The sequence below is a fragment of the Rissa tridactyla genome, chromosome 23 (assembly GCF_028500815.1).
Source record: "Rissa tridactyla isolate bRisTri1 chromosome 23, bRisTri1.patW.cur.20221130, whole genome shotgun sequence".
Classification (NCBI taxonomy): Eukaryota; Metazoa; Chordata; class Aves; order Charadriiformes; family Laridae; genus Rissa; species Rissa tridactyla.
In genome coordinates, this window is record NC_071488.1 from 2,200,329 (window position 1) to 2,218,076 (window position 17,748).

General features: G+C 64.3%; 2 protein-coding genes across 3 annotated transcripts; one reads left to right on the forward strand and one right to left on the reverse strand.

The window, feature by feature from the left end:
- SDHC (succinate dehydrogenase complex subunit C) lies at nucleotides 1-10,751 on the reverse strand. 2 transcript variants are annotated; one of them, XM_054182778.1, is made up of 6 exons: nucleotides 10,674-10,751; nucleotides 7,015-7,071; nucleotides 6,081-6,182; nucleotides 5,277-5,338; nucleotides 2,904-3,067; nucleotides 1-942 (listed from the first exon to the last, which is right to left on the reverse strand). In XM_054182778.1, the coding sequence occupies exons 1-6, from the start codon at nucleotides 10,691-10,693 to the stop codon at nucleotides 838-840; spliced, it is 510 nt and encodes a 169-aa protein (XP_054038753.1). In that variant the 5' UTR covers nucleotides 10,694-10,751; the 3' UTR covers nucleotides 1-837. The 2 variants fall into 2 exon arrangements, with proteins under 2 accessions (XP_054038753.1, XP_054038754.1); XM_054182779.1 differs by lacking the exons at nucleotides 7,015-7,071; nucleotides 10,674-10,751 and adding an exon at nucleotides 6,732-6,736.
- A 1,499-nt stretch (nucleotides 10,752-12,250) lies between these two features.
- MPZ (myelin protein zero) lies at nucleotides 12,251-14,338 on the forward strand. Its single transcript, XM_054182760.1, is given in 6 exon segments — nucleotides 12,251-12,432; nucleotides 12,953-13,119; nucleotides 13,221-13,434; nucleotides 13,528-13,663; nucleotides 13,808-13,868; nucleotides 14,010-14,338. Coding segments are annotated over 6 exon segments (957 nt in total). The 5' UTR covers nucleotides 12,251-12,356; the 3' UTR covers nucleotides 14,313-14,338.
- Nucleotides 14,339-17,748: the final 3,410 nt, after the last annotated feature.

The following is a 17,748-nucleotide window of genomic DNA, read 5'->3' on the forward strand; positions in this document are numbered from 1 at the left end:
TCAGTGCGAAGGATCAAGGCTGCTTTATTGCAAAGGGGGACAAGTGACAATTGCCGAAAACGAGAGCTGGTGGCAAGACGCGATCGGAAAACCACGTCTCTCCCATCGTGCCAGAGACGGATTAACTTCCTAACAGGGCAAAACGGATCATTTTTCACTGGCAGAGGCTCCAAAGCTGGCCGAATTTCAAGGGTAAGGAGTGGGGACTGAACCTCTGGGGGTCTGAGCACCCCATGCCAGGCTCGGGAAGTGCAGGGTCCCGGCACGGCACCCATCACCCATTCCCCTCACGGGTGCCGCGTTGGCAGCTCCGCCTGCTCTCCCTGCCCTGCCACGGGCTGCCTCAATGGAGATGCTTGTCCTGCGCCGAGCCTACACCCGCGCTACCAGCCGTCCCCGAGCCCACTCGGACCTGCGGGGACACAGATTCAGCATTGTCTCAAGCTTGGGGACAGAGCAGAGAAAAGAAACGCCCTGGAGTTTGCCTGGAAGAAGCCAGGCAGCTCTGTGGGAGCGACTAAACGTGTAGGGATCGGCTGTTAATTGGTGCCCGGCTTTCCGTGGCTTCTCGGGCATGCGGCATGGCAGGAGAGAGCCCGGCCTGTCCCTCCCCGTCCCCCTCCAGCTAAGAGGGGGTCAGCACATCAGCCGGGTTAACGAAAAGCAACTCTGATCATCCACAAGATTCGCAAGGAGGGGAAGAGCCACCTTCCCCGCACGTTTGCAGTTACTCAGGAGCCTGTCCTCCCGCCTCCCCTCTCCACGCACGTCTTGAGGTGGGCCAGGACGGAGGAAATCTTCCAAAAAACCAGGGAGGCCGTCAAGGGGGAGGCACCTTCACATCGCCGCCAGGCCGGCGGAGGAGAGCAGGGTCAAGATCAGGACCAGCACCCCGGACTGGTTGACCTGGGGGATCTTGAACCCCTTCCCCATGTCCCATGCCTGCGGGAGAGAAGAAACACAGCAGGTTTAATTCAGCAGGGCCGGGACGGTCCCTGACGGGGGATGTGCAGCAAAGCATCATCTTTCTGGTAAAAGCTTAGAAAACTGCCCCAAAAAACAGCCTTCGGACCACGGGGCACAGACCAGAGGGAGGGCTGCAAGCGTGCACCACTGCAGGGCAACGGGCAGGGGTGTCCCTGGGTGCAGGCACACGTGCTCCGTGCCAGGGGAAGCTGATCCCCCACCGACCCCCCCAAATCTATCGGCAAAGCCGCCCGCAAGCTCTCCCTAATCCCCGACAGCCGCAGCGCGCCAGGTTCGCTTCAAAAGCGGCAGCTGCTCTCCGCTCGCTCCTCTCCTGCTGACAGAAATAGGTTATAAAGCACGGCGCGAGCCGCACATCTGAAGCGGCGCTAACATCCCCCGGGGACAGAGCCGAGCGGGTGGGGATGAACCGCAGCCCCCACCCCCGGCACCTCCGCGTGCACCCCTGGGGTACGGTGCGAGCCACGGGGGCCAGCTGAGCCCCTATGGCAGGGAGGGACGCTGGAACGGCACCCCGGAGCCGTGTGTCCTCGGCTCCCAGGTGGGTTTGCTCCCCTTCACCTGACTTTGGCCAAGGTGGCAAGTACAGCCTGGGGGGCGCAGGCCTCCTCCCGGCAAGCCCCTGGGCTCAAAAAAGAGAAGCACCTGGGGCAGAGGCACCAAACCGACCCTGCTCCGGGTTGACTCCCCTTCTGTCATCGATGGGGTGCGCTGCCGGGGCTGGGGGGGGGGGTGGGCCAACGCTGCTGGTTTCCCTCTCAGCCAATTTAATTGGCATCCTAATATATATGCGCAGGCAGAGACTTCAGCACGCATTCGACTCACGACGCTCGGAACGAGCGGCCGGTTATGACGGCTCCGTTTGCCCCACAGCGTCTCCAGGAGCGAGCGGGGGCTCAGCCGGCTGCAGGCCCTGTGCTCCCAGTCCTCCTCCGACGGTGAGTGACTTAGGAAGCGGATAACGAGCACTCGCAGCACTGCCGGCCACCCCAAGGGCCCGCAGAGGGCTCCTCTCGCAGCACACGGCTGTCGTTCACCCCAACGGCTCGGCCAGGCACCTCCCGGCGCTCTAACACGAGCACCTCGTAACGGCTGCTCTCTGGCACAGGATGCAACATCCAGCAACGCTCGAATCCCGTGTTTCCACGCTGGAAACTCTGGAAGCTGTCGGCGCCCGCAGCGCCAGCCCACGTCTGCAGCGCGGCTCCGCACGTGATGCTCCCCCCCCGCCCCGGCCCAGAGCAGGAGGATCGTGTCACGCTCCGGGCCAGCTGCCTTTGCAATTTGCTCCTGTAAAAACTAACCTATCTGGAGCTACAGAAAACATAAAAATCAACTACAAAAAGCGGCACATCTTGTACCGTTCCCAGCGAGAAACTCTCAGCTCTGCAGCCCCCCCTCCTTCGTCAAACACAGGAAGCTCGGCTGAACGGAGCTGCTTGTTCCACGCTTCGGCCCAGGGCAAACATCACACGTTACTTTCTGCGCAGGCAGCGCCGTCTCCAACCCTCCGCCACACGTTCTTCTGGGCTCATCAAATGCAATAAAGCACTTGGAAGATCACAGCGCGACGGCTGCGTGACGAGGGTGAGATAACGAGCCACGGGTGGCAGCTCTGCAGGGCTCGAGCCCACAGCTCTGCGGACACGTCCCCGGCTCTAACGTTGCTCCTGCCACCCCTCGTCCCTCTCCCGCAGCCGAGGAGCCGCGGGGGATGCTTCAGCCAGCTGGGCCGCCCGGCGAAGTACCAGCGTCGCGATGCTCTTTGCAACTTAAACGTACCCAAAAATAGCACCGAGGTTCTGAAGCGCTCGAGGTGACTAATTCCCATTTCCAAGGGCACCTTCCCCAGATGCCGCAGCTGGCAGACGCTTCCCTTCCCTCGCGCCCCCGGCCCCTCGCGGGGGGCTACTCACAAGGTGTCGGATTCCGTTCCAGGTGTGGTAGGAGAAGGGAAAAGCCAGAGCGAACTTAGCAGAGTAGATGAGAGCGGGCCCCAAGCTGAGCGACTTCACCATGGCCAGGTAGTGGGGAAACTGTTCCGGGAGCAGCAGGGCAGCCAGACCAAAGAGGGAGACTCCTGAGAAAGACAAAGCCCATAGGTCAAGCCAGCAGAAGCGTTTCCAACCCCTCTCTGCCCGCAAAGAACCCCAGGCCACCTCTAAATCTCTGGTTTGGTGACACAGCCTCAACCACCATCAGCTCACGGCAGCCTGCGGAGGAAGGAGGAGGGAGAAGGGCTCTGCCAGCCTGGTGGCAGCGCCAGCTGCACTGTGACACTGTGCCCCGGGGTGCCGAGGACTCAAACTGGGGCAGCAACGCCCTGAATCTGGGTCCTGCAGCAGGGGCTGCATTACTCATACAACACCCAGAGCCCAAACTGGCCTGAGCTCACGCAATTGCAGCCAAACCAGCCCAAATTCAAGGTTAAAGGGACAAAGAAGTTTGGAAATGTGAGGTGGCGGTTCTTCAACAAAGTCCCCAGATCCACATCTCGGGACAGAAACCCCTCCACCGCCACGGCAGCGATGTAGCGGGGCTGCCTTGACAGGGACCAGCAAAGGAAGCGGCAGACAAAGAGACAGCCCGACACGCGTGGCTGCACGAGCTGCAGGAGCCGCGGCAGCTTCTCCTCCTCCTCCTCCTCCTCTTTTCTAGGCCAAGAGGCTTGCTCCAGATGGTGCTGCCAAAAGCACGGGAACGATCGCAGCCAGCAGTCAGCCCGGTCGCGATTCACCCTCCGCTCAATAGCGCCTGATTACACTGCGGCACGCAAGCTCGAGCACCTCGGCTGCGGCCGGCGCTGGCAGCGCGAGTCAACCAGCTGCTTCCTCGCTCAGCCACTTGTCTCCTCAACGGCCTTTGTGCTCGCCCTGCAACAAGCGCAGGAAGTCAGAGGCTCCTGTAATTACAGGCCTTGACGGAGAGGAGCTGAACACACGCTTCCCCCTCCTCCTCCTGGCTGCTGAGCTCTGGTGGGCAGAAGCGACGTTCCTTCGTGCTCCATCACCCTGGGAAGGGGACGACTTCCCCTCCGGCAGGAGGTGATGGATCGGAGCAGAAAGGCAACACTGAACCTGCCAGCTCGGCCCGTCTGACAGCAAGTTGGATGGGTCAAGCTGACAGCCACGGGGCCAGGCACGTCCCGAGCTCCTGGAGATCCCAAAGGAGCGTGGTGCCAGCAGGGCTGCCATGCGATGCCCTGGATCCGCGCACGGAGCAGGGCACGCAGCCACCCCGCAGGAGCCAGCTGGGCTCGCAGGGTGCATGCAGGCAAAGTCACCTTGCCGTGCCGGGAGCAGGCGTCTGTCAGCCACTCCCCCGCAGAGGCTGCGTGCCGCTTCTTCCCGAGGCAGAGCTGGGCACGAGCTGGATCCTGGGAGGAGCAGAGCCTGCGGACAGAGGCTCACCAGGGCTCTGCCGCGTCGATATCGGAGCAGGAGGGCACGTGGGTGCCCTTTTCTAGGAGCCCAGCTCCTGAGCCTTCCCAGGAGGCCAGGATGGGAAGGAAGGGCAGGCTGCAGCCCTCGCTGCTCCCTCTCACTCCGCCAAGCGAGGAACCTAAGTCCTCAGCCCTGCGCTTCTTTTCTGAGTCCCTTCACCCCCTCCACGCCTATAAACACCAACCCAGCTCCCCTCCCTCGACCGGAGAAGCACCTTCCTGCTGCCATGAGAGGGCATTAATGGAAATAAAACAGCCCTTCACAGTTAGGCGTCCTATCGCTTAGTCAAACCATGCAAGTCAAATTGCTGGAGGGAGCTGATCAGTTTTGATGCTGGCACCGCCTCCCTCCCCAGCGGGATCGCTGGGAAAGCAGCAGCCGCTCGCATGAAGCTGAAAAACTCCACCTGTGCTATGGGAAAATCCTCTGAGCCCTGCCGGCCTGTCTGTTTTTCCCCTCACACAGGATAAAGCAGTAAAAAAACAAAAAACCAGCCACGGAAGAGAAGGGCTGAGAACTGGAGCAGCCGATTGTCCTTTTCCAGGCTGGGCAAGGCCTCAAAGAAAGCAGCCAGGTGCTGCAAAGGCTTTGAAGGCTTTTACGTACAGAGGAGCATCACTCTCTTTGCAGGACTGGAGCCACTCGCAGCACGAGAGGGAGATATTCAGGGTACAGAACGAGCCGAGGACAAAGCACAGGTTTCCCAGGAAAAAACCCATTGCTGAAGCCCAGGGATGGAGGAGAGAAAACGACCGCCCGGAGTCACATCTCCGAATCAGTCAGAAGGGTCTTCCCTCCCACAGCCCCCACCCTCCGTCGCCACAAGCGGGAGGGAGATGCACGAACCTAAGCTCAGCGCAACGCCGGTGCCCCGGTGCGTGATGGACATCGCCATGGGCAGGGACCACCTGAAAAACAACCAACCTCGTCAGCAAAACAGGGCACAACACCACGGGAGGCCTCGGCGGCCGCCGGGACAAAGCACAGCCCGTCTATTCCTAGACAGCTCCGTGCTGCTGGGCGGGTTATTTCTGCTCTCGGAGTTATTCAAGGAATCCAGCCAGAGCAAAAGGGGAGAGACGGGGGAATTTGCAGAGGCAGCTTGGGAATGGCAAATGCCACTGGCACGGGTTTGGGAAGGGGAAGGGCGTCTGCTGAGAAAGCTTAAAGGGAGATGAAACAGGAGAAGACCGTAATGCTCCTGCAGTTGAGGAACAAAAGGGCAGGGTTTGGGCATCCAGGCTCACAGCTAAAGCAGAGAACCTGGAAAAGTGACCTGGAGGTGGCCCCAAAGAGGCCGTCACCTTTCTGAGGAGGGAATCCGAGAGCCCCACATTGGCCTCCTGCCCCCGAGGACTGCCAGCTCCGCAGGGGGATGAGGCAAAACAAAACGCTGCCCCGCACCCCTGAGGCGCAGCTCTGGGAGTACCGTACCCCTCCGCAACACCCCGTACGGAGCGTCGTCACCTGCCCAGGGGAGGCTCCCGCAGCTCAGACTGTTCACAGTGCAATTCAGAGGGTCTCTGCCCGAAGTGGCAGTGGGAACATGCACAGCCCTTGCACCCAAGGGTGCCTCTGGAGACGGGGCTGTCGTGTGCCGGAGCCCAAAGGTGCCCTGGTGCGAAGCCAAGGAGGCCGAGAGGCTCTTACTTGTAAATGGTGACATGAGGGGACAAGGGACGATTGGACTTGGTGTTCTTCTCCCAGAAGCGGGCCATCTCCTCCTTGGCCGTCGTTCCCATCGGGACGATGCTGCAAAAGAAGAGAAGACGGGAAGCGCAGGGCGACGGGCAGCGTTTTACCCCCGCCCGCTCCGCCAGGCTTTGCCATGGCGGCTTTCCATCTTGCAGACCGCGAGCTCCCGGCTGACCTTGACTACGGCAGCACAAAGAAGGGCTCCAGCTGTGCACAGACGCGGGTGAGGAGTGGATCGGTGCCGGCTCTCCCCAGGGAATAATAATAATAATAGGCAGGACGGGAAGCTGCTGCACTGGAATCCACTCAGCCGGCGGAGCCGAGCCCCCCGCCCCCGGCCCTCGCCCAGCATCACCCAAATCAGGGTGTAGGATATCAGATAACACATTATATAATGCTGATAACACGCAACCTGCTCTTTACTGCCACGGTAATTGCACACTGTACCAAATAAAGAGCTCGTCATTTAATGTTCCCCGAGATTACACAGCAATTACACTTACAGCCCAATTTAGCAGAAAATAACAATTTCTCCCTAAGCCCGGCAGCATGAAGCACGGGAACAAGAGGGTTTGTGTGGCTCCCAGCCCTCCTCAGGTGCAAAGCTGTCGCACAGAGGGGTGACAGGGGTATCACCGCCCCCACGACGGACCCAGGCCCACCTCAGCAGCCAGCCAGGCTCTCCCTTTATCCCGTCCGCAAGCCCCAGCCCCCCATAAATAGGCCGTGCCCTCGTGGTGGCACCAGGCGGTAAGTGCCCGGCCAACACATGGCGTCGGTTGACCAGAATTACTAAGCGGATGGAGCTCGCGCACACTGCAAAGCCTTAGACGGGATCCCTGGGGGAAGAACTTAATCCCGTTACTCTCAATAAAACCTCGGCACTCACTGTCGCACAGAAAGGCCGGGGCCAAGCCGAGCCAGCAGGCATCGCCGACCGACACACCTGCAAGAGAGAAGACAGAAAGGCTTTAGTGAGCGCCAAAGAAATGCCTGAAAACACCAGCAAGATGGGGCCGGGGAGGGGATTCGCCACTTTGGGGTATCTTCGGTATCTTAAAATTGATCTTAACACGAGAGGATCTGGGGTGTTCCTCGACAAACCTTCCCTCTCCTCTTAACTAGAGTCTCTAGACTCTGCCCGAGGGTTCATTCTTTACGACACCCTGTAATTAGTCTGCTCAGCTGTAATACCTTGTTTGTAAGACAGACATAAACAGCGCTCTAAGCTCCCGGCTATGCCGAGGCAGTCCATTTTTCACTCTCACTACGGCAATTATCGGGGCGGGCGGCACACGTCCCCACAAAAGCGCATCTGCCGAGCTCCGCGGAAAAGGCTGGTTCAGGCCACCGCTCTCCGCGCGTCCGAGATGAAGACGTCGCCTCCCCTGCCTCCAAACGCTCGTTTTCATTACAGCCTTTCACCGCCGCCATTCGTTAAGCTCCGAGCGCCGGCGAGACGGGAGGTGGCTGTCACAGCCCAGCACACATGGCATTTCAGCCGCGCCGAGGCTCGGGGCAGGGAGGTAAAAAAGGGATTTTGTGGTGCCCCAAGGAGTGGGTGCCGCTCTCTGCGGAGCGATTGTGGTTAACAGCGGCTCTTGACATTCAAGGGCATCTCTCCAGGAACGGGGAGGAACAGGCCCCCAGCCCGGCGCAGCTCGAGCGTTTGCAGATGTGGGCTGGAATCCGCGGCACCCGCTCCTCTCCCGGCCAAAGCCCGACAGGCAGCGCCGCTTTTCCTGACGACACGACGAGGACAAGGTGTGTCATAACGTTTGGCGCGCTCGTCTGCGGCCCGGCGACAAACACTAATTAATCTTCCCAAACGCACAAGCATCTGTACCAGCATCTCCCGCTGCTTCGTTAACAGCGGGAGAGAAACGAAGCTCCGCCGCTCTTCAGTTGTCATACAGCCGGGCTCAAGGACGCGGTAGGAAAAACATCTGGAGGTCAGCTCTTCACCAGGTGTAAATGCAAAACAAAAGTCATTATTATTAACCACTCCGAGTTCCTGTGTAAATGATCGTTAGGATGTTTCCTTTCAAAATCCTCCCTCGCGTTCAAAAGCTGGACTTGAAAAACAGCAGGTTTTTAGGAAGGCGTCCCGGCTGGAGGCATGAATTTTTGGCAATGCGGAATCCAGCCCGTGCTGCAGTGCAACGTTTCTAGATTGAAAACTTTTCTTTGAACCATCTCTGGTTTATCAAACGCCCTCCCTACGCGCGGCCTGACGGCGAGACCGAGAGCTTCAGGGGGACACAGCGAGGGCTGCGAGCCCAGCCAAACCTCCGCGCCCACCATCACGTCCCAGAGCCGCCGACAACGGATCCCCGGAGAAAATTCTTAGGAAACACATGGGAGAACCCCCCACCACGTGCAGCTCACGCACTTCCCAGGCCAGAGGGTTTCAATCCGTAACAAACAGCATCGACACCTCCCGACCCACCCCCCCCGCCCCAGCTTTCAGCGCGGATTCTCACAGCTGAACACGACGCAGAGAATCCGCTCCCTGCTCGTCCCGAGCCCCCGCGCCAGCCACCACCTCCCAGTTCCTGGGTAGGGGAGAGGAGGTGAACGATAAATCTCTACCCGCAGACCATTAATGATTTATACCCCTCGCTCACGCCCCCCCTCTTCCGTCCTCTTTTCCAGATTAAAAGGCCCAACCTACTTCACCTCTCCCTCTACGGAAACCGCTCGACACCTCTTCTGGGGGCTGGGGCGGTGGAATCCGGCTCCCAATCACACACGATATTCCAACCGAGAAGAAAACCCGCAACGCGTTTGCATTTTTTTTCCAAAGCGAAAACTCCCCAGCAGGAACTCCGCATCCTCTTGGCTCGATTTTAATTATTTTTTTCTTTTTTTTTTTTTTTTTTTTCCTTCAGACGCAAAGCATTGCGGCTTCCTTCACCACAACGACTACGGCTCGCAAAACACAGCCCTCCAGCTAAGCAATCAAGGTCACTCTGTACCAAGGACCTGTCCTCCTCATTATTTATCATTCTCTAAATTGTTGCATCTTCTCCCGCTCTCCCTCCATTAACTGGCCTTTTCTTCCAGATCACTGACAAACACGGGGTTTTTTTAAAAGAATTAGCCCCCAGAACACGCCAAGAGTTTCCCACAGCACCCCACCAACTCCCGCTCTGCCCCGTGCCCCGGGAGGGTGCAAAAACTGAGGGGACACCCCCGGCTGGTGTTGGTTATGGGGGATTTTAAGGGGGGGCAGCCGCTCGCGTAGGGCTGGAGAAGGACAAGCGTCAAGTGGCAGCTCCGATGAGACATCTATAAACGCCCGGCAGCGGAACACACGCAGCTGCGTTAGCTCCGGAGGAGAATCTGGGGAGTCGCGGGGGGACAGGCCTGGAGCAGCATCAGCTCAGCGTCACATCGATAGACGGTCGTTAACGTTTCTCCTGCGAGACAGGTCTATAAAAATCACTCGGATTTCGCCACGGAGGAGGCAAATGAGAAGCAATTATATATGCTTTTTCATCTGACAAGCCGAAGGAGATGCGCAATGAAGTCATCGGGCTGCAAAGCCAGAGCGAGCGACGTCTCTCTCTCGTTTTTCAAGCGGCGGCTGTGGGGCGCCCGCCCCCCCAGCAGGTATCGGAGGCCCCCCCTGCCCCTTTCTGCTGCCAGCAGATCCTGCCTTTCAACAAACCCCCACACGCAACAAAGAGCTTTCCACAAAAGCACCGACTGCCGCTAGAAGGAGAATATATTAAGAGAATGAAATCCCAAACGCTGTCTCCCGGCTGATAACAAAGAGAACATCAGGAATGGCGGGGGGGGGGACGGGGAGGGAGACGGTCACAGCCTCGAGGAGGCACAAAACTTTCCGGTGGGGGCGAGGGATGGGAAAAGGCACCTTCGGGCCTGGCGAACACAACGCCCGTTCCCCACCGCTGCCCAGCACCCCCGGCCATGGCGGGACACGCTCCCGCCCAGGACTACCGACCTCCTGCGAAGCCACCAGCGCCCTGGGGGGTGGCCCTGCGAGGTGGGGGACACCCCCCCCCAGCGCCAGCTGGGCGGCGACAGGGACATTTGTCCACCTGGTCAAGGCCACCAAGAGCCACAGGGGCGAGGGACGGGGAGGGAAGGCGCGGGCCTGCCCTTCTCTGAGGGCCCTGAGCCGCCAGACGCCCCCCCCCCCCACAGGCCTGCCCGGCCCCTGCAGCCGCCCCGGGGGAGCGGAGGGGGGGGGGCGATGCCTCACCGGTTCCCTACGGCCGAGGGACCGGGGCGGGGGCTCCGCAGGGACACGGGCCTTAAACACAGCGCGGGGAGCGGTGTCGGTGCTTCCAGAGCCCCAGCGAGCCCCGGGGGAACGGCCGCGCCCGGGGGGCACTGGGGGGGGGGCCGGGCCTAGGGGCGGCGCGGCCCGTCCCCGCACCGGGGGCCGTTACCCACGGCCGGGACGGGGCACCCCGTGGTCCGGCCCGCCCGGGGCTCCGTGAGCGGCTCCGGCCCCGCGACGCGTCCCCCACCCCCGCCCCGCCGGGCTGTCCCGGCCCGGTCCCTCCCGGGAGTCACCTCAACGCCAGCGCCGCCATCTTGGAGCGCCCCGCACGCCGGAAGCGGCCGTGACGCACTTCCGCCCCTGCCGCCCGGGGCTGCCCGTTACCTTCCATCACCCCCGGGGCTGCCCGTTATCAGCCTCGGGGCTGCCACTTACCCCCTCGTTAACCCCCCCGGGGCTGACCATTAACCCCCAGTTAGCCGCCCCGGGGCTGCCCGTTACCCCCGCGTTATTCCCCCCGGGGCTTCCCGTTACCCGCCCGTTATCCCCCGTTAACCCGCCCGGGGCTGCCCCTTACCCTCCCGTTAAGCCCCCCAGGGCTGCCCGTTAACCCCCAGTTAGCCGCCCCGGGGCTGCCCGTTACCACCTCCCGTTAACTCCCGTTAACCCCCCCGGGGCTGCCCGTTAACGCCCGTTACCCGCCGTTAACCCGCCCGGGGCTACCTGTTGCCCCCCCGGGGCTCCCTGTTACCCCCGGGGCTGCCCGTTACACCCCCGTTACCCCTTATTAACCCCCCTGGGGCTACCTGTTGCCCCCCCGGGGCTGCCCGTTATTTCCCCGTTACCCCCCCACAAGGGGGTACCCCCACCCCCCGCCCCGGGGGTCAAAGACCTTCTGAGAAAAACCCCGCTTTGGAGCGTTTCACCCCAAAAAACCACCGCTCGCCCCTTCACAGCAGCCGGGGGGGGACACACGACGTCGCGTGAATTCCCGCCCCGGGCGGTGGCACCTTGGTGGCCCCCCCATGGGGACGGACGTGCCCCTCGTACGGTGGCTCCGTGCCCTGAGGGGACACACACACACACACACACCGACCAGCGTCACCCCCTCAAAGCTGCCTTTTCACCCCAAAATGGAGCCGGAGCAGAGGCCGCCGGGAAGGCGCTTGGCCGGAGCTGGCGGTCACCGCTGGCTGAGACCCCCCCACCCGCCCCATGGCGACCCCCACCCGCCCCATGGCCGTGCCCGGGGCTCTACAGCCAGGGCAAGAGCCGAGACTCGGCCTCGGTGTTAATTAGAATGAGCTTTAATTAACGGCTGGATGGGGATGAGGGGGAAGGTGGCCTGAAGGGGGGGGGGGGGGGGGTGTGTAGCCATGATGGGTGGCCTCGGGGACAGCCCCCACCGGCTGAGGGGGGGTCCCCGGGGACGCCCGTGGGCCATCACCGCACCCCTGGGGAAACTGAGGCACGGCGGCGGCAATGCCCCTGTCTCCGTGGGAGCTGGGGACAGCACCGGGGGGTGCCAGCAGCCGACCCGCGGCACAGGGCGGGGGGGGGGACGCGCCGGTGACCCCCAAACCCCTCCAGGCGGGTCCACCATCCCCGGCACCAACTGGGGACCGGTGCCCTCCGGCTCCGGCCGCATTCCTGCCGAGCCGCCTCCGCCACGGGCGGGAATGCGGCCGGACAAAGGGTGCTGTGTGCCCGTGTGTCCCCGTCCCGCCCCCCCCCCCCAGCGCCACCCGCTTCCCCCTCCTCGCCCATCGCCAAACTAAATGTCCCCTTTCAGCCTGGGGCACCCGGCACCCCCTGGCCCCCACCCCCCCGGCTGCCCGGCTCCCATTGGCCCGAGGCCGGGGCACCGCTGGCATCATTCGGCGCCGCTTGCTCTTAAACCTCGGCCCCCGTCCCGCCGGCACCCTTCGGCACGGCCCTCCATGCGGCTCGGAGCCGGACGGTGACAGGTAGCCACCATGTCGCAGGGTGCCGGGGGCAGCGGTGGCGGCGGCCGCCTCCTCCTCCTCCTCGCCGGGCTCCTCTCGGTGCTGGGTAAGATGGGGACGGGGAACCGGGGATCCTTCTCCCAAAATCCTGGATGTTGCACCCAGGGGACCCTTGGGAGGTGGCCGTGGGGCTGGTGGCCACCCACACATCTCCTTTTGGGACCGATGGTGGCAACGCTCCGGGGACATAGCTGGCGTGTCCCGGTTCCCGTCACCGGGATGCAAGGAGAGTCGCGGCACCAGCCACCTCCCCGGGGACAGGAGCGGGGTCCTGGGTGCCGGACCTATCGCCGGAGGGGTCGTGGGTGCCGGACCCAGCCCCGCGGGGTCCCTGGGCATCACCCGATGCCGGGACACGGTCCCCATCGTGCCATCCATGGGGATGCCAGGGCGGAGGCTCCCCGTGGTGGCACAAAGAGCCGCTGTCCCCCGCCAGCCCTTGTGCTTTCTCCAGGGCCAACAAAAGCCCTTTGGTGGCAGCACGGGGCTGGCGTGGGGACGTTGACCGGCTGGTGGCCCCGTGCCGGGGTCCCCCGCGGTGCTGACGGGTTTGTGCCCCCTGGCAGGGCCGTCCCCGACGTCCTCCATCCACGTGTACACGCAGCGGGAGGTGTACGGCACCGTCGGCTCCCACGTCACCCTCTCCTGCAGCTTCTGGTCCAGCGAGTGGATCTCCGAGGACATCTCCATCACCTGGCACTTCCAAGCCGAGGGCTCCCGCGACAGCACCTCCGTAAGCGTCCGCCCCGCTCCGGGGACGCGGGGGTGGCCCTGCCGTGCCCGCAGCCACCGTCACCCCCCTTCCCCCATCCGTGTGTCTGTCCCCATCGTTAGATATTCCACTACGCCAAGGGCCAGCCCTACATCGATGACGTGGGCAGCTTCAAGGAGAGGATGGAGTGGGTGGGCAACCCCCACCGCAAGGACGGCTCCATCGTCATCCACAACCTGGACTACACCGACAACGGCACCTTCACCTGCGACGTCAAGAACCCCCCGGACATCGTGGGCAAATCCTCCCAGGTCACGCTCTACGTCTTGGAGAAAGGTACGGTGCCGGCGGTCCCCTCCCTGCCTCAGTTTCCCCGCTCCGGCTGCGGAAGGGGGGGGCGGTGCTGACGTGGCGCTGGTGTCCCCACAGTGCCCACCCGCTACGGCGTCGTCCTGGGCTCCATCATCGGCGGGGCTCTGCTGCTGGTGGCCGTGGTGGTGGCCCTCGTCTATCTCCTCCGCTACTGCTGGCTCCGCAGGCAGGTGGCCCTGCAGCGACGGCTGAGGTGAGTCCCCCACACACACACACGATTGGGGCAAAACCACCCCAAAACGGGGCTGCCGGGTGGGATTCCCCCCCCGGTTGGCGTTCCCCCCCTCCCCGGTTGGCCTTTCTGAGCCGTCTTTTTCCCTTTCCACCCCAATTTTAGTGCCATGGAGAAGGGGAAGCTGCAGCGATCGGCCAAGGACGCGTCCAAGCGCAGCCGGCAGGTGAGTGCCGAGGGGTCGGTGGCGGCGGGGTGGGGGGGGGAAACACCTTGTCCGAGGGGGTGGCGATTCCCTCTCCGACCTTTCGGGGTGGGAGGAGGGGTTGGGGGGCGGGGGGCACCGACGTTGCCCCCTTCCCCGCAGGCGCCCGTGCTCTACGCCATGCTGGACCACAGCCGCAGCACCAAAGCGGCCAGCGAGAAGAAAGCCAAGGGAGCCCCCGGCGAGTCCCGCAAGGATAAGAAATAGCGGTTAGAGGGCAGGGAAGGTACCGGGGGGGAGGGCGCCGGGGCCCCCCGACCCCCCAAAGTCGTCATGACCATCGAGATGGAGCTGCGGGGGGAGGACGGCCAGGCCGCCCGCCCCCCGCCCGCCGTCCGCTCCCCCAGCAAGGGCAGCCTCAAGAGCGCCCTGATGCACATCATCAAACCGAATTCGGGGACCTGACACCCGGCCGCCGGCGGAGGAGGAGGAGAAGGAGTTGGGGGGTGCCGGGGGGGGGGAGCATGTCCTGGCCCCCCCCCCCCCCCGCCCCCGCCATCCTCCTCGCCACCTCCAAAAAGCGACCGTCGCGGGACGCGGGACCCGGCGAGGAGCGGGGTGTGGTCCTCGCCCCGGGTCCCCCGGCCTCGGGGACACCCCCGGTGTCCCCCCCCCGCCCCCAACGCGATGTGTGTGTCCCCCCCCCCAAAAAAGTCCCTCGCTCGGTACCTTCCTCTGCGCAAACCGCTGCCCGGCCCCGGGCACTGATGTAATTTTTTCTATTTGAAGACGCAACCACTGAATTTTGGGTCTGTCCCGTCCCCCCCCCGCCCCCCCACCGGGCTGCCTCGGTCCCCCCCTCCCCAGGGACCGTGTCGCCCCCATCTCTCCCCGTCCCTTTTCTTCCCCCCCCCCCCAAAACCAGTCTCCGGGAGGGTTTTTCTGCCCCCGTCGTTGCTCCTTTTCTGGCCGTTTTCTCGTCTCTCCCCGCGACCGAGGACAAATGACGTCACGGGGTGGCCCCCGCCCCGTCCCCTCCGTCCCGCTCCCGTCCCCCATTAACCCTCCCACCCCGTAACCCCCCCCCGGCCCCCCCCCCAGCCTCGGCCGGAGCCTCGTGGAGGAGGAGAGGCTGCGGCCGGGCCGGAGGAGCTGCCGGTGCCCATCACCCCGCAGCCGGGCGCCGCTCCCCGACGTGTTTTTCTACGCCCTGGTTCCGTGCGTGTCGTCCCCCCCCCCGCCCCCGCCCCCCCATCATCCCCACGGCGCCATTAATAAAACTCACATCTCCAGTTCGCCCCGGCTCGTCGCTGTTCCCCCCCACCTCCTCGAGGTGGGGGGTGTCTGGGGGCGGCGGGGTTGGGGGGGGGGGGGGGCGCAGAAGGTGGCTCAGCACTTGCGAACTCATTGCACGGCCGCTCGCCAAGCTCCCACGGAGACAGGGGCGTCGCCGCCGCCGCCGTGCCTCAGTTTCCCCAGGGGTGAGGTGATGGCCCACGGGCGTCCCCGGGGACCCCCCCTCAGCCGGTGGGGGCTGTCCCCGAGGCCACCCATCATGGCTACACGCTCCCCCCCCCCCTTCAGGCCACCTTCCCCCTCATCCCCATCCAGCCGTTAATTAAAGCTCACTCTAATTAACACCGAGGCCGAGTCTCGGCTCTTGCCCTGGCTGTAGAGCCCCGGGCACGGCCATGGGGCGGGTGGGGGTCGCCATGGGGCGGGTGGGGGGGTCTCAGCCAGCGGTGACCGCCAGCTCCGGCCAAGCGCCTTCCCGGCGGCCTCTGCTCCGGCTCCATTTTGGGGTGAAAAGGCAGCTTTGAGGGGGTGACGCTGGTCGGGGTGTGTGTGTGTGTGTGTGTCCCCTCAGGGCACGGAGCCACCGTACGAGGGGCACGTCCGTCCCCATGGGGGGGCCACCAAGGTGCCACCGCCCGGGGTGGGAATTCACGCGACGTCGTGTGTCCCCCCCCGGCTGCTGTGAAGGGGCGAGCGGTGTTTTTTTGGGGTGAAACGCTCCAAAGCGGGGTTTTTCTCAGAAGGTCTTTGACCCCCGGGGCGGGGGGTGGGGGGTACCCCCTTGTGGGGGGGTAACGGGGAAATAACGGGCAGCCCCGGGGGGGCAACAGGTAGCCCCAGGGGGGTTAATGGGGTTAATGGGAGTGTAACGGGCAGCCCCAGGGGGGCAACGGGGACCCCCGGGGGCGTTAACGGAGGGTAACGGGGGGGTAACAGACAGCCCCGGGGGGGGCAACAGGTATCCCGGGGGGGGTTAATGAGGGTTAACGAGGGAGTAACGGGCAGCGCTGAGCCAGACAGGCCCGGGGGGGGGGGGGGAGAGAGGAATTCCCCCCCCTTGGGGCTCGGTGCCAGCCCCCAGCCCCATCCCGCAGCTCCGCTCCGGAGCAGACCGGGACCGCTCGCTCCCACACCGACCCCGCGCCGGGGGGGCTGCGGCCACCCTGTCGCCCCCCCCCCCCCCCCCCCCCTTCCCCAGCCCAGACTGCGAGGGAGGGGGCCCCCATGCTGACACCCACCGCCCCCCCCCCGCCCCAAGCCCTGCCTCCGGGGCTATAATTGTCCTTTCCCTAATAAGTCTGCGGAGCGAGCGGGGGCCGAGCCCGACCCCGCTGCCCCCGGGGTTGGGGGGGGTGGGGTGGGGGGGTCCCCTGGGCCCTGCCTTTCCCTTGGCCACCGTCGCTATTTTTCTTTCCAGGGAGTTATTTCTGCCACCGCTGCGGCTCCGCCACGGGTCCCAGCGTCCCCGGCCACACCACGGCATCGGGCACCCCAGGGACCAGCCCCACACCCCCCCACCCCCCCCACCAAACCCCTTTGCAAATCCCCCAAATGGCTTTATTTTAACCACCCCAGAGCACTTTTTTTTTGGGGGGGGGGACTTCTCATGGCCAGCAGTAGCCCAGGCGCGTCCCGCGGCTGCTCCCGGTGATGCCGCGGTGGGAGCCGAGGTTGGGAACCGCCGCCGGAGCCGACCCCGAGTGAATCTTCCACGCCCGGGGGGATGCGGCACCCCGAGGCCTTCGTCCCCCGAGGAAGAGGAGCGAGTGGCGGCCTCTTCCATCGCCGCCGCAACGGGTGGGGGCGGGAAACGAGGCCACGGCTCCAGGGGCGGCCCCGAGACCCGGCGGCCGATAAATTAAGTGGAATTTCATAGGAAAAAAAAACAAACCCAATTAGATCCCCGGGGGGGGGGGCGGGTTTGAAGCCACTCCCAAAGCGCCAGCCAAGGGGCCCCATCCCAAAGTGCGTATGGGGGGGCGGGGGGAACCCTCCGTCCCCGCCCGCACCCCCCCAGCAGGGGCAGCCCGGGGACCCCCGGGGCTGCTTTTAACAGGGGGCTTCACCCCGCTCCCCCCGGGAAGCGGGACCTGGGGGGTTCCACCCCCCCACCCCCCCCCCAGACCACGCAGCAGCCCGGCTCCTCTTCCCCGCTGGTTTATTCTTTACACATGCTAAAAGCCCCCCCCCCCCGCACTCCCCCAGGGGAGGGGACGGGGACGGTGACAATGAGAGGAGCGTTGGGAGGGGGGCAGTGTCAGGATGGGGAACATCCCAGTGCTGGGGGACCCCCGGTTTCCCCATGGTGGGCTGCAGCGAGACCTGTCCGTCCCCGCCCCCCCCCCCCCCCGCAGTGTCCCACCCCCGGGACAGGACGGGGGGCTTCCCTCGCTCAGGGGACACCGGTGTCCCCCTGCCCCACACGTCCCCGGCGGCCAGCGTCGCCACGGATGGGAAAAGCTGGGGCTGCCCCAGGGCAAGTGGCATTTCCACGCCATGCCCCCGCACGGGGGCCACCTCCACGCCGGGGGACACGGGACTCAGCCGTGTCCCCCCCACATCGACCCCCCCAGCTTCACCCGGGGTCCTGGCTCAGGGGTGGGCG